Source organism: Coptis chinensis, chromosome 8, assembly GCF_015680905.1.
Source record: "Coptis chinensis isolate HL-2020 chromosome 8, ASM1568090v1, whole genome shotgun sequence".
NCBI classification, from domain to species: Eukaryota; Viridiplantae; Streptophyta; class Magnoliopsida; order Ranunculales; family Ranunculaceae; genus Coptis; species Coptis chinensis.
The window spans coordinates 78,763,501-78,779,047 of NC_141463.1; the positions used below are offsets into that span (position 1 = coordinate 78,763,501).

The 15,547-nt window shown below is 35.2% G+C and overlaps 1 protein-coding gene across 1 annotated transcript; it reads right to left on the reverse strand.

The window, feature by feature from the left end:
- Positions 1–2,656: 2,656 nt before the first annotated feature.
- Positions 2,657–11,795, reverse strand: LOC147483279 (uncharacterized). The gene is given in 26 exon segments (XM_086579522.1): positions 2,657–2,823; positions 2,826–2,898; positions 3,292–3,315; positions 3,318–3,356; positions 3,431–3,534; positions 3,605–3,676; positions 3,751–3,946; positions 4,034–4,124; positions 4,219–4,274; positions 4,834–4,951; positions 5,176–5,303; positions 5,385–5,623; positions 5,763–6,054; positions 6,181–6,308; positions 6,515–6,590; positions 6,670–6,768; positions 6,898–7,104; positions 7,212–7,547; positions 7,805–8,255; positions 9,658–9,730; positions 9,867–9,970; positions 10,083–10,174; positions 10,961–11,014; positions 11,199–11,283; positions 11,357–11,484; positions 11,596–11,795. Coding segments are annotated over 26 exon segments (3,366 nt in total). The 5' UTR covers positions 11,665–11,795; the 3' UTR covers positions 2,657–2,791.
- Between the last annotated feature and the right edge of the window lie 3,752 nt (positions 11,796–15,547).

The following is a 15,547-nucleotide window of genomic DNA, read 5'->3' on the forward strand; positions in this document are numbered from 1 at the left end:
TAACCCATTATTACTAATTAAATTTATAATTTATAATAATGTGTACAATTCAAAATGGTTTTTTAATATCCACATGACACATGAAAAGACTAATGGCTCATATTCAAATGTGTTAAGCAATATTTTTATTTAAAGATAATATCGGTATTGAAAATTTATAAAAAGCATAAAAAGGCAAAATAGTCCTCATTAATAAAATATCTAGCCATTTGATTTTATTATTCATCGGGAGTATTATACGTAAAAAAAATATCCAGATAAATTTAAGAAGCCACGATTATTATAAAATATACTACTAGTAGAAATATAAAGATTGCCTAAAAAAATCTTAGAAAAGACTCGCACCCCCAAATTTTTACTACCGCATAGAATATAAAATATAATCAACAAAAAAATAATATGAAAAAAAAACTAATAAAAAATATTCTAATAAACCAATATTTTTTTTACTTCTCTTTTTGCCCTTATAAAATTATTATTTATCATTTATTTTGAGTTCAAAACCGTTAAAGATAGACAAATGTGTATTTGAATGTTTGATAGGTTAATAAGACTAAAACAAATAGCCAAATAACCAAATGACCAAAACCCCAACAGGTTAGTTTGTATAATTTTAATCACCCATAACAAAACCCGTAAACTCTCCCACTTTTTTTTCACTCTCAATTCTTAATCAGAACTCAACCCAAAAAAAAAAAAAAAAATTCAAAAAGTACTTGTGTCGTAGCTTGTTGCGCGCTTGTCCTAATTATTTGTAAAACTCAGTTCGTTATCATTATCAATAAAATTTTCACGTGTTAAAAAAAAACAAAAACAAAAAAAAACAAGATAATCGTTTACTTTCAATATTAATTTTTTATAGTTTTCTCTAAATGATAATAAAGTTATATATACTTATAATATTATAGGAAGTTAACAATTTGTTAAATTGTTATAGACTAGATTATATAGATATATATAGACATAGTAGTATCAATTAATGACTTAAGTGTTTAAGTAATTAACTTCATTAGTGGAAAAATTGCATTTTTTTTTTTTGGATTGGGTGAGGTATGCACATAATCTTGCACCCCTGGCTTAAACAAATATCTATCCACTTGAAAATTGGTGTATTTAAGTGAACATTACTTAAACCCTGTTCACTACGTAATTACCGAGGAAATGGAAACTTTGAAATTTACTCTACATCGATAGAGCACACTACTGTTTTTCATGCGCATATACTTCATCTTCTTAATAAATCTGTATCATTCTACTGGGAGATCTAGGGTTCTTAAGATCACATTATTCGTAAGGTTTTGACTTATGAGCATCCGGGATCGATCTATCTTCCAAGAGTCTATGGCAGTGCTTGTTTGCATGTTAAAATGTCAAGGGGAAATCGAACTCGAACTAGAACAGAGTTGTTTTGTACAAAAACAGAGTGTGTCTCAGTAGATAGTAGGAAATCCCACAACCTAAAAACTAGCAACAAAGATGCCAAACTATTGAAAACTTTGCTGCTATTTCAAAACTGAGAAAACTTTGCCTGCATGTGCATTTGGAAACACCTACCAACACCCCTAATCCTGCTCAAATTTACGTGGACACTTTTACAGGCAAACTAGCACAGCCAGCAAGTTTCCGACTCTATATAAAAAAAAGTTGGGAGAATCCAAACTGAGTTGCCCGGCCAAAACTAACACATGTTCAACACGAAAAGTAATACAGATATTCAACAAACTTCGTTCTATTAAAGGGACCTGCCGTGCGTTGTCTGTTGCATAGACCAAAATATCACCGATATATCCGATATATTGCCGATATATATCGGTATTTTGGTACACCGACATTGATATTTCCGACATATATCCACCGAATATAGAATTCTTTTTTTCCGATATATATCGGAATTTCCGATATATATCGGAATTTCCGATATGAAACTTTATATTGCCGATATAATCGATATTTCCGATATAATCGATATATATCAGTTGACTTTTTGACCATTTTAAAATATAAATCCGATATTTCCAATATATTTCCGATATATATCCGATATTTCCGATAGTATATTTCTGATATATCCGATATTTTTGATATTTTAAATAGTTTGGACTGATTACCAAAAAAATAAATATATCCGAAATATCCGATATATCCAATATATATCGGTTTTTGAGTACACCAATATATTCATCAATATCGATATTTTGGGCCTTGGTCTGTTGAGTCATCGCAGAGGCAACCTATGGGAACTGGGAATACATTCTTTTCTTTTTAATTTTGTTTTTCTTACTATCTTGTTACATTTGGTGTAGACTGTTGGGTTTTGCCGCAGTGGATAGTAAGACAACAACGCCTTGAGATCAAGCCCCATCCTCACCACAAACAAGCAGTTCATTATAAGTAAAGAGATAATTCAGGGATATGGACAGTACTTGTGTCATTGTGTATGCTGAACGAAATTATCACGCCAATGTATTTGGCAAGATTATCTTCAAAATACTAATCATGCATACAAAATACAGTGAAAAGAATAGAAATCAGAAGTTACATTTTTACAGTGTTAGCCAATTTACATTTGGGTTCAAACAAGGTTAGAGTAGTCTATCATACACTATCAGAAACGTGAGCCTACAACGCGGCAATTTTCATTTGACACAGCCATATGTGATAGAATAATGTGGAGGTATTCATTGAGATCACCCAAGGAAGCCATTATCAGAGCCGAAGTCCAATAGCACCAATCAGGACTGATTAAAAAATCAATAAATCTCAAAAAGAAGAGAAGAAATCCTAGCTTTTATCAAATTTTCCACCACTTCCGAGCTTCCATATTTTTGCAAGTTCATTTGCCATTGATGCAAAGTTTTCAGCCCCATTTTGTAGTTCTTCAGTACGTCTGCTGAGCCTCTGAGACAGAAACGACAGATGATAGTTTTAAGATGCTTTGATTGTAGCAGCTCCAGTAATCTCAATAGAAAACAAATGAGTAGTTCTAAAATGTTTCCGAATCGAGGTTCATGTGGAGTTGTGGACATAATGAAGGAAGGTGATTTTCAAGTTTTACATCAGCAAACAATAGGAGTATCACGTGTTACATATTAAGCATGCAAACAAATTATAGGACTGTTTTGTGAGACACTTCTTTCCCCTGAATTTGTGTAAAAAGACTTGCAACACTTCCAGACACTCTTACTCATCAAATGTATGACATTTTCTCTAGGTACTATATTACTTTCAACCAGTTCATGGAAATGAGACTCAAAAGAAGATAGGAAAAACTTTACAGGAAGAATGCCCTACCTCAAGTTTTTCCTGCCGTTGTAAATTAACTTGTCTCTAGCCTGAGCGGCTGCTGTGGAAGCATCCTGGCATTGATTTTCAAGTCAGACAGAGATTTATATGGTATACAAATTGAACTATATTTGTTAGCTGTAAGTACCCCGGTTTTTCTATATTTGGCAATGATTTCTTCAGGCTTTCTTAGTCTCGGTTTTGCATCAGCAGTCGCACCTTGAAACAAATTTTCTCTCTCTGTCTCCTTATCTGTGGGAGAAAATCAATATTGTTGTTGTTGGAGAGTTAAGATAGTCAAAAGGTAATAGATCAAACGTACCTCTTCCATCATTCTTTGCTTGCTGAGATACAGTAGACATTACATGTCTGGGCTCATCAATTTCAATATCATCTATCGAAAAACAAAAGCACAAGATAAGATAGAAGGGTTTGGCAAGGGCATGAGAGGAAAATAGTGATGGATACCTATACTAAGCTCTAGAACTTCATCATTATCTTTGATTGATTCAGATGGTTCTGGGAATGCAGCCTTTGAGAATATTATTTCCAAATGCTGAGTATAATTTGACTTGGTAAGACTTCCACTAAGATCCACGCCACTTTCCTGTTTCTTTTCTTTTATACCCTTAATAATACCGCCAAAAACACCAGAGGATGTACCCTGTGATAATACGAGTAAGTCAAGTACCAGACTCAGAATATTTTACACAAAATATACTGTATAAGCCTGATATCATATATAAGAAACCTGTTTCTTCTTCTGATTTGCGGAGAATTTAATAGTGGCATCAGCAGACTCTGCAATTACTTTATTGTGGAGTGATGGTAAAGTCTCGAAATACTAAAGAAACAAAAAATAGTTTGTCTTAGATTCTCTCATTCTTATTTGCAATCAAGTCACAGAATGATAACTTAAGAACACATAAACATTACCTGAAGTCATTTTCACAGGCCAAAAGAGAGATGAAAGCCAATTCACAACCATTTACCTAAAAAAAATTACACGGAAGTATTATATATCGTCACATGAAGGTACATATTGCTTCTAAATTAATCATGATCCTATTCTGAATAAACCATACATGTTCTGATAAACTTTTTATTTCGTTATTTATATTGCTTAGTCTGGAACGCATATAATATATTTGCTGAAAAATTAGAATAAGCAGCTCCTTTTGTCCTTCAAAAAGAGGAATTAACTCTACGTATAGTAGGTGACCCAAATTTCGTTACAGTAAAGAAGCTTGGAACTCTCAAAGACAGGCCTAAAGTTTCAAGCTAGAAGTGTATCACAGAATTGGTTGCATAAATATAACTCTATGGGAGGAAGTTGGTTTGAGGAGCTGATTTTTTCAATAAACCTCGTTCTTCAAACTTTTATAAGTTTGTTGGTATTCCTTTCTATATTCTATGGGTAAGCCTCCTTCACGTTGTACTATTCTTGCTGATTCTTCGGAAATAGGGGAAAAATAAAACCTAAATCAATTAGCTGACCCATAAAATAAAAATGTAATAATAAACATTAGAGAAAAAAAAGGGAATCTCAACCAGAAAAATGTGCCCATTCTCAGAAGAACAAATTGTTTTCTCCATGTTTGCCTTGAAGCTCCACCTTAAGATTGACATTAGAGACCATTCTCTCACAACTTCCAAATCGGGCAATGACCTAAGCAAAGACAGGCATCAATATTCTTTTCCCCTCAACAAGAAACACTTAAGTTGGATCTAGTTTTGAAGTCTAAAAAAGTTATATGTATTTCCAAATAAACTGAAATGTGTATTTATAAATATAGCAATTAGAGCCACCTCATCATTGATGTTTATAAACTTACTGTTTAATGAAGAGCTAAATTAGAAGCTAATAATAAAAGCAGTAAAGTGGACTCCAACCTTATCTCAACTACTCCAGTCTGATAGAGTAAAGCTAGTCCACATGCTTTCCCATCTTTCCCTTTAAAAGTTGTAGTCCAAGAACAAGGTTTTGCAAGGCTCACTTTATGGATGGAGCTACAATCACCCTATCGCAGATGTGGTCTCCCAAAGTGTAAGCAACAATAAAATATAAGAACACAAAAGAGTGATAAAGTCGAAAAAATCACCTTTAGCAAAGATCTTAAAGAGAATAAGCGCAATGCATCCACGCTACAAAGCAATATAAGTGAATCGGATGAACTTTCCCCAGAAGTTGCAGTTTCACTAGAGGTGTTTAGTTCAACTTCTTGTCGTGTCTCCCCACTGTGATTATCTGCTTCTATAGGCTCAATCTGAGTTGGACTGCTTTTGGACAGCTGCTCTGGATATTTCTCTTTGGAAGTTTCAGAGACTGAAATGCAGCTCTCTGGTATAATGAAAGTACTCAGGGAACATAATAGTGCCAACATAACATAAATTTTCGATTTCTTTGTAGAAGGAATTAAGTTGTTTCTGATTTCAAACTAAAAGAAAGAGAAAAAATTTAATTGTAAATAAAAACTTGCCTATGATATACATAGAAATGGCAGTTGACTCCTTTTTCAGATGTAATGGTCTCGAGCCAATCATATTACCGCTGACGCTATCCACGATAACCAAGTGTAAATCCCTAGTTAAAATGAAAATAACATCTGCAGGGTCCTCTGTGTTTTTGGATTCCTGGTGTTTTGGACTGTTTACGGAGTTGTAAATATCTGAAAATGCCATCTCAGTCAAAGAAATGACTGGGGAGCTTGAGCTGGAGACAGGGTCTGTAAGAAACAAAACTGATGAGGAACGCATGTCAAGCATTCCAACCTGAAACCAGAGCAGATGAAATGTCAACCTTTGACAGGAACTAACAAAAGTTCCCAACTAATATGCTTGCTGATCAAAAGAATGTGCAAATATATTAAGTAAACCAGTAGGAAGATAATAACTCACCCGACCACATGCAAACCCTAGGGCAAGCTTAGCTCCAGAACTTGCATATTGTAGAGTCCGAATCGGAGAGCTTAGGACGGAAAAGACTGCTGTACATTGAAGTCCTTTTTCTTGATGAATTTTATGAACTGTAAAACAAGTTTCTCACTGTTTCAAAATACAACAAAGAACATAGATGACGCAAGCTGATGTGGTGAATGCTTTATGAATATGACAGAGACCACAGAAACAGCCTAAAAGGCAAAATGAAACAATTGTTTTCTATTAAGTGAGAATGGAATTCTGAGATAACATTAAACGTTTCTGTGTGCATGACACAAAACCACAAAATCACCTTCATGTTTCTCTTCTGCTGCCACAAAGTGTAGATCAGTCGCTCCAGGACTCCCACTGAGCTTGTAGACACGAACCTATGCAAGAAAAGAATGTAAGCTACTATAAAAACATAAAATCTTGAAATTCCAATGATGCATTATATGATTTTCTTACCAATCCACATTCATTGCCAACAGCCAAACTCAATGTAAGGGGGCAAAAGTCCAATGCTGAAACTGAAGCATTGGCACCAGCAACTTTGACATTATCCACCTGACATACATTTTTACTATATTTAGCAATCCCCACAATATTTATAACAGTCAACATAAAAGTGTAGTATTCCAGTACAGCATTTCAAAGAAAAAAGATATTTGTGGATTGAGGTAATTAACTTCAAACCTCGCCTTTTAAAACAAGCATAAGTGAAAGGACTGCATGAGTAGCGTTCCATATTCTTGTAGATCCATCTTGATAGCCTGCCATATATAGTCTCTCAACCCTGTTATCTTCAGAAGAGGACGTTTGACTGGAAGCACCACCAGTCAAAGGCCATTTTGAACCTGTTCTCAGGGTAGGCGCAGCTCCAATATCCATGACCGAGGTCATCTATTAGAACAAACAAAACTTACTTAAATGAATACAGACAATTAATATTTATCGGAAGTAAGAGCATAATAATGCTTGAATAATTGGTGTTATTAGAAGTATGCAACCTCTATAAGAGCCTTTGATGATATTCCACCGATGGGTAATAAACTCAGTTTAGCTACAGTCATGTATGGATCAAGTGTGGGTACTACCACAGGAAACTGAATTGCAGGAACAGAAGGTTTTTTCTCCTGCTGCGATGATAGTGCCAACAAGATAGAATCATCATATACTTGTAATTGTCCCGGGTTTGTCAATACAAAGAGAGTGTCGCTGGGATTTTTCATCGCCCCTCCACTCGGTACTAAAATTAGATCTGAGAAAGAGCCATCAAGTGTAAGATCCACACGACTGACACATCGTAATGTTTCTCTCCCAGACATCCACTCAAGACTCAGGACCTGTAACAATAGATACACAAATTGAAGGAGACTAATAAGAACTTTGTGCTTTATGTTGGGGATGTATTGAACATAAGTGGTACATTTCCCATTACATGCTTGCATTCTTTTACCCATTTTCTGAATATTATTAAAAGCCGAAGGTATTTTGAAACATTTGCAAGAAACTAAATAACATTAACAATTAGAAGTTGAGCCATAGAAAGTTTGCTAGTAATGAGAATTATTGAGGAACAAGTCATTTTCAGGAAATATACCGTTAGAACTTCTTCAGATCCTATTTCATCTCCCCCATAAATGAAAAGCTGTCCACCACTACTGCCACATGCAGACCAATGCAAGACAATGACAGGGAGCCTCCTCTCACCGGAAGATAATTGTAGCTTGACAACATCATTTGATGATACTCCAGTTTGCTGGCTTTTGTTAGCAGAAGCACATGACATGTTCCATAACATGATATCTCCATCAACATATCCCACAGCAAGGATAGACCCATCAGAAGATGCCCAACAAAGAGAGCTTATCTCTTTATCCTCTTGTTCATGGTCAGAGATGTCATCTAGAATTTCACTACTTGATCCTTTTGAAGAACCATCTACTTCCCCATCCCTCAATTGGAGATCCTTATAGCCTCTGATACAAACAACCTGAGCTTCAGAAACATCCCACAGAATAATCAACCCTTTCTCATACGCAATCAGCACTCTGCAGAAGAAAAATATTAGTGAGACACATATGTGAACAAGCTTTGAAGTTTATTCAGTATATAAACCTTAATTTCAGGTTTTATTTAGCAATCATGCATCCTTATGTCCTACCTATAACAACATAGCTACATTCACTTGGAGAAACTAAAGTTTTGATATGATGAAACCAAAAAAATTCCAGGACATAAAATTACTGGAGCGTGTATATTATCAAGCATTGGGAAAGTGGTGCTTTTGCAGCATCACCCTTATATAAGAAGGTTACTTGCATCCCTCCCGGACTTCCAAATTTTAGGATTTATCCCTTTGGCTCAAATGTAGCAGTCATTGACTCAGAAGCGCATTACATACCAATAAGCAATGCTGCTGAAACACAAATCTAATGGAAACCACGTTATAAAGTATTATTAATCGGCAAGTGATTCAAATTTGGCTCAATGATGTCCACAGTTTTCGGCCATACACGGGATATTTATAGTATAAAACCAAGAGTGAGTGTTACTAAATCTCTCAAAAAAATATCTTCAAAAGCCATCACTTGTAGATGCAAATTTGTGACATGAGATGTCTCATGATCATTCACAGTATTTTTTTACCACATTCCAATCCAAGCAGAGATCTAAAGCCCTGCAGGCGGGAAAGTCCTAAGAAATTATGACATGTCAAAATAATGAAGTAAAAGTGCTTAAAAAGGATGGTATAGTTGCATCCTGTTTATGAGAGTTATAGATGACCAGACACAGTTTCCCCAGATTGCATCTCTTTAATATCATACTAATGTACTGATCTTAATTATGACCATAAGTACTTAGACCTGAACACTTAGTCACTTACTACACCCAAATATATAACCGCAATATAGATGACCAAGAATATACCATAGATGGGAACAAGTGTGATTTACATTTTGTCCTCTTTGGTTTTGTATTTGGCAGTGAAGGATACATTGAACTAGAGGATGTTCTACAAAAAGGTATTGGAAGAATAATTTTTAAGGGTGCCTTCGTTCTCAGAACAAGCTTATCATTTCAATCTAAGGTCTCTTGTAGTACTGGTCTAAGAGGTGGAGGAACATAGTGAAATACGCACCTTTAATTATTTCGGTTTTAAAAGGGATTCTCTTGTGTTCTGATCGTGTATCTTTTCATTCCTTGCCTATGTAAGTAGGTAAGCTCAATATACAACCTATTTAATTGGGTAGTTTGATGAAATGATCGATTTGCAAGTGTAAAACAAAATGTTTAAAATTCACAAGTTCAAGGTTCAAAATATGAACAAGACTCCATCAAACAAAAAAGGGGGATATAATAAAAATGAAAAGACCAAAAATACTTAATAACAACAACATTTACTAATAGGAACTTGAAATATATAAAACTGAAGAGATTCTTATGTCTTGCCTCTCAGAAGCACAAGGTTCCAGAAGGACTCCAACAATGGACTGATGGTTGGCAATTGAAATACCAGCTGCTTCTGTGACAGAAATAGTCGCATTTAAATTTCTTGTGTAACAACATAAAAAACTAGTGTTACATTCAACATCTGTAACATTTTTTTGTCAGTATATAATTTCGTATGTGTAAAAAAGGAAACAAGGGAAGTTAGTTACCAGCTACAGAGTTAGCGGGAATATGATATGGTAACTGCACTATCTTTCCTTCTTCAGCATTGTACTTCAATACAGACATCAATCCACAATCGTCTCCAATGTACCTGTATGTCATAATAACAAGACTGTTACATGAGATGTACTTAGGTCTACCTACTTTTCCCAGCGTAATAATAAAAGCTTGAAAGGAGACGTTACTAATTCATACGTCCGTACATAAAGTATGTGCCATGGATGACAGAGAAAGCAGTAATGTTGGATTCCCATTGTAACGAGCATGCTATACACCTTTGATCCAGATCCCAGACCTGATGAAGAAACAAGTTATTATCCTCCGCCATAAGTATGGGAAGAGAATAACTTTTCCAGTTTGTAAAGATATGATTAAGTTCAGTAGTTCATGTGTAGACAAGTATTGAGAAAATCCACTCATCACTTCATTCCAGAATCCAGATATCCCACCAAATGACCAAAGCCAACTAGTCTATTTTCAGAATAAACGGATAGACACAAACAAAACCAGAGGATTCCAACTTATCAAACCAACAACTCATTGTTTCTTTAAAACAGAAGAAAGAAAAAAGAAACATCACAGGTCTCTTAGGCAAGCCGAGTTTTGGGGAAAGCATATGGTCAGAATCGCAAGCAATAGTTAATAGCATGTTCGGTGTGATTATCTTATTTATATGTACCAGTAGCATATACTTCTCCTAGAGCTTCCGCACAGATAGAGACAGTGGTGGGATATACGCTAAAATGCAATCATCAATTACAAAAACAGGTGTAGTTGATATACATGTCTTCATCAGTTTCCTCTGTCCCTCCCAAGCCCATCTCCTTAACATACAATTTAGGTAGCTTCAACATATTTATGTTTTAAGGAATAACTGAATAAGTACACGTAGTCAACCTACTTTTGTGAATGAGAACATACGTGTCTTCACCAGACTTTTATGTCCTCAATAAGGTTATATCTTAGTTAGAGAGGGATTTAACAAATATTAAAAAGTAGGCAGATAAAAAAAAATACAGCATCCAAATGTAGGAAGGTAAAACAAATGACTCAACAACTAACAAAAATAAACAATCAATACCTGGATAGCATTATTATTTGAGACGCTCACTAGAAAACCTTTGTTCTGTAGGAACTGTGGGGTAAAAAAAAAAAAAGGTGCATTTAGTAATAGTAACAAGGCACTTTCCCAGAAAAGAACACAGCAAACGAACTTCTTTACACATTTAGAACTAAAGGATTTAAAAGTAGTGAACAGACAAAAAGAAAGAAGAATCTTTAAGTCTTCCGAATCACTGTAATTGTGTATGCTTACAAACCTCTAAACTTTTGTAAGGCAACTGATGTGGGGATATGAAAAGCCCTTGAATACTATCACCACCCATCACTTTTATCCTCCCATCCCTGCAGTAAAACAAGCAATAAAAAAGGTTAATACATAGTGATAGGATAACTAACAAGGCAAAAGAAAACTCACAGTGTTCCAATGGCCATAAGCCCCTGAATAGGATCAAAAGCAAGTACCGACGCGGTAGATGGAATCCCATAGTGAAGCAAAATGCGTGGGTCCAAATCCATTGGTGCTACACTTCCCCGTCTCGCATTCTTTCCTCAAGAAAAATTCATACATGCAAAATAAACTCAACAGATTATCATCATAACTTAACATTTCCACGTACTCAAAATGACATTATTTTGCAAAAAAACAATGATTACCTGAGAAGAGGAAGATGAAGGAGAGAGATTATTATTAGTGACTTTTTGCAGCAGGCGTTTGGCGAACATTGCTAATTAATTTGTTTAGATTAATTACGCTTCATTTCTCTCGCTTATGTTTGTGTTTTTTGTTTCCTAGGGATGCGTGTTGGGCAAGGAGATGAGATGGGGTTGTTGAAACTTGAAACTGTAGAATAGACCGGGGTTTATTGGAACAAGAAATGTTTATTTAAGGAAATGAGGCCGGTAATACCCATTTTAACCCTGATGTTTAATGGGCTGGACCTTACCTTTCCGTCCTTCTGTTGATGCCCCACCAGGTTCTTTTCGGTTTCGAATATTTTTGCTACAACAATTCTGCATTCTTTGACTAAACATGGTTAACTAATTGAGCCATGGGCAGTGACTGAGCCAGGATTCTAAGTCAAGGTGCGAGATTATGTGCATACTCCATCCCACAAAAAAAAAAAAAACCGTATGCAATTTTTTTTTTTTTTTTTTTTTATCAAAAGATTAAAACAATAAAAATCAACAAAATTATGCATTTATTTTAATTCACAAAATTAGAATGCATTAACTACTAGGGCTGGCAATGGGTTGGATCGGTCCGGATATAGGCAAATCCAAAACCGATCCGCTTTTCAACAATACAGACCCAGAACCGGATCCGACCCGAACGGATATTTGAGTTAGAGAACCAGAACCGAACTGAAAACTTTTTTTTTTTATTTCGGATCCGATCCGATCCGTTCCGAACCAATAAGCTCAATTTCAACCCGGTGAACCGAGTTTTTAATAATTGGATCCTAATTTTCGTTATATAAATATTAAATAATTTTTTTTGCTAAACACAAAAACAATATATACAAATAAAAAAGGCATAATGAATGATTTGAAATCCAAATTTGTAATAGAAACCATCTTTTTATTATGTAAAAAAATATCGTAATATTACATATGTATTTTGCATATCTTATTTTGGAACTTTAAATATTGCAATGTTGTATAAGGTAATAGAAATATATGGTGGAGGAAAATTAGAAAGAATAAGACTAAAAATTTTAATTGGATTAGGTCCATAACGGTTCGGTATATACTTAATCCAGAACCAATCCAATAAGAGTCCGGTTCTAATTTTCAAGACCCAGAACCGGTCCAATATACTAACTACCTGTCCCAGACCCGTTTTTATTGGTTCGGACTGGATCGGGTATCGGTTCTTACCCGACCCATTGCCAGCCCTATTAACTACTAAGAATTTAAAATGAACTGATGAAGTTAACTACTTAACCACTTATGTCATTAATTTTATACTACTATGTTTATCAAGTGAGCGTATGCGAACGTTCTTGAGTTGGTTTTTTTCAGAGAGGTATAAAATGACTCTCGGCTGATGTTTGTCTGTTCCCCTCCCCCCTACCAAAAACACTTTCTTACACCTTTTCTCTCCTTCTCTCTTGGTTCACTTTCCTTCTCTCTAATTTCTCATCTAATCTCACCACTCAATAACTCATACCACTCACCATTGTTGAGAATGGTACCCACGTCCGCGAATTGAATCAGTTTCTTCTCGTGAGAAACCCGCTTTCTCACTAGAAATTGTGTGACCAACCCCACAACTTTTGCGTTTAATCTTTTCGATTCATTCTCATGTCGCGTTCCGAATTGGTCTCCTTCTCGTGACAACCCATCGTTTGGTTTCTACTTTCTAGTGCTAAAGGTATATCAATAGCTTTTCAATTGTTTTTTATTTCATTTTAATTTTTGGGTTTTCGCCTTTACCCCATTTTTTATTCATTTTGGGTTTGAAGAAGGGTGACTTTTGAATTAAATACTAACTTTGTTAGATTAGTGTTTAGATTGAAAACATGAGCTCAATTATTAACTTAAAAAAACTTGATTTTTTTGTTTCATTTGACTCTGCAAGTGGTAAGCTTTTCTTTTTAAATGCATATCATTCGGCCATCCACCTATAATGGAAGTTATTTGTCAAAACTTTCATGGATATGATACCCTTCATTCCTTCAATGCTTGTGACATGAAGTGATGTGGTTGCTTACTTAGGTGACAGTAACAAAAGAAAGCCTTCATAGAGCTTAGAAAAGGAACACTACATTGGTCAGCGGTTTATGCCCATGTCCAAAGTCCCCCCTTCATTCTAAAAAGTTAGTCTTATTGCATTCTATTTCATTTTATGATTGAATGAGATTTATCGATCGAGTGTGCCCACAGTTTTCGTTGGCTTACTTGAGTCATGTCTGTATCCAATAATTCTAAGCATTATGCAAGTATTATAACTTTAAGCTGCCCAGTTTTGCTATTGTTCTTGAATTTGATAAAAAACAGCATTCCTAACAAGGGCTTCATATAGCAACTCATAGGAATATCATCTGACATTTTATGACGTGATCAAAGGTTGGTTCAGAGACCGTTTGCACAATCTCAAACCAACTCTTAATTGTGCATGTCCCAATCCACATATTACGCTTTATCGGTGACCTTGCCCTGGCGCTAGGAGAGTACGTGGAGTCAGGCCAAGCATACTCAAGTTGAGCATCTTAAGTGTAGGCCCTTATCTTGAGTTTCATTTGATGTTATTTTAAGAGGGAGTAAGGGCATATTCAAGTTAAGAGACTTAAGTGTAGTTGTGTGTGCTCCTATCTTGTTTATGTTATTCATATTTTTTCACTGGCGATTAGATATGTTGTTTTTAGTGCGTGCTCATTGTGTACTTTCAATAATTTAAGACCTTCTTGCTCTATTTCTATTAGCTGTATTTAACATTTACGTTGTGTATATTGTGTTACTACTACACCGAGATAATGTTCATTTTCTTTACCCTCTTTTACTGTTAATTTCTTTATTTATCATTCATCCATATTCACTATATACCACCTTTATCTCAATATATACCACCTGTTTGCAGGGTAAACTTCTCGATAGGCAACTGCTTATATCTGGATTTTAGTACATATATAATTATACTTATTTATTCAATACATAAAATAGTTAATAACTTAGTATATAATACTACTGTTTGTGAGATTTTTCATCTGGGTACACATCTATTTTAGGACTCGTTTCTTGTACTTGTACTTGTACTTGCACTGTTTCTTGATTGTAGTATTGATATGATTGGCTATTGGTTGAGGGTTACCATGGATGTCTGAAAATACTTGTGTGTGTGTGTGTGTGTATGTTGAGATATATCTGATCTTGGGGTGTCATGCAGGAACCATGGGAAAGAACAAACAAGGACATCAAATCTAAGGTAAGTCTGCGGCATAAGGATCTAAGGCAGTTGAGCACTCTCCTTCAAAAAAGAAAACTCATCGACGAAGAGTGATGATCCTCCTTTTCTTCCAACTGATGAGTTTGCTACACCCATATGTCACACACATCCTCTAGAGTTAAATAAAAGTATAGCGCTATGGCATTAAATGATAGATGCGCTTTTGTAAATGTAGATCTACGGTAGTCTGTATCAGGTTTTAGTCAATTGTAGTTGTGTCCTCTATACCATTTTTTTGTGTTTAATAATGGGATTAGTGTGAGTCTATGCCATTCGTGATTATAGGCAATGTCATTCGCTAGGTATCCCTAGCATGTGTTTAGTAATGGGATTGCTATTCTCTTCATTGATGTTAGACTTATTAGTGATTGCTGCATACAGTGATCTAAACCTCTAGGTACATTTATGGGATATTTTTCGTAAGCAGTCTTGTGGACCCTATGAAGAGTTGACTCTAAAACAATTTTCAGTAACATTAGCCACTGTCAATCCACGACGTTGCTTGTCGTGGGTTCTTTCTATTTCTTGCTAGAGGTTGAAGAAGATTGGTAGAACAATCTTTCAATTGAAAGTCCATTTTCTGAGATAAATTCCATTTGATTGTAGTGAATGGCCTTCTTTTGGGAATCATTGCTACATCTAGCACTTGATTGTATGAAG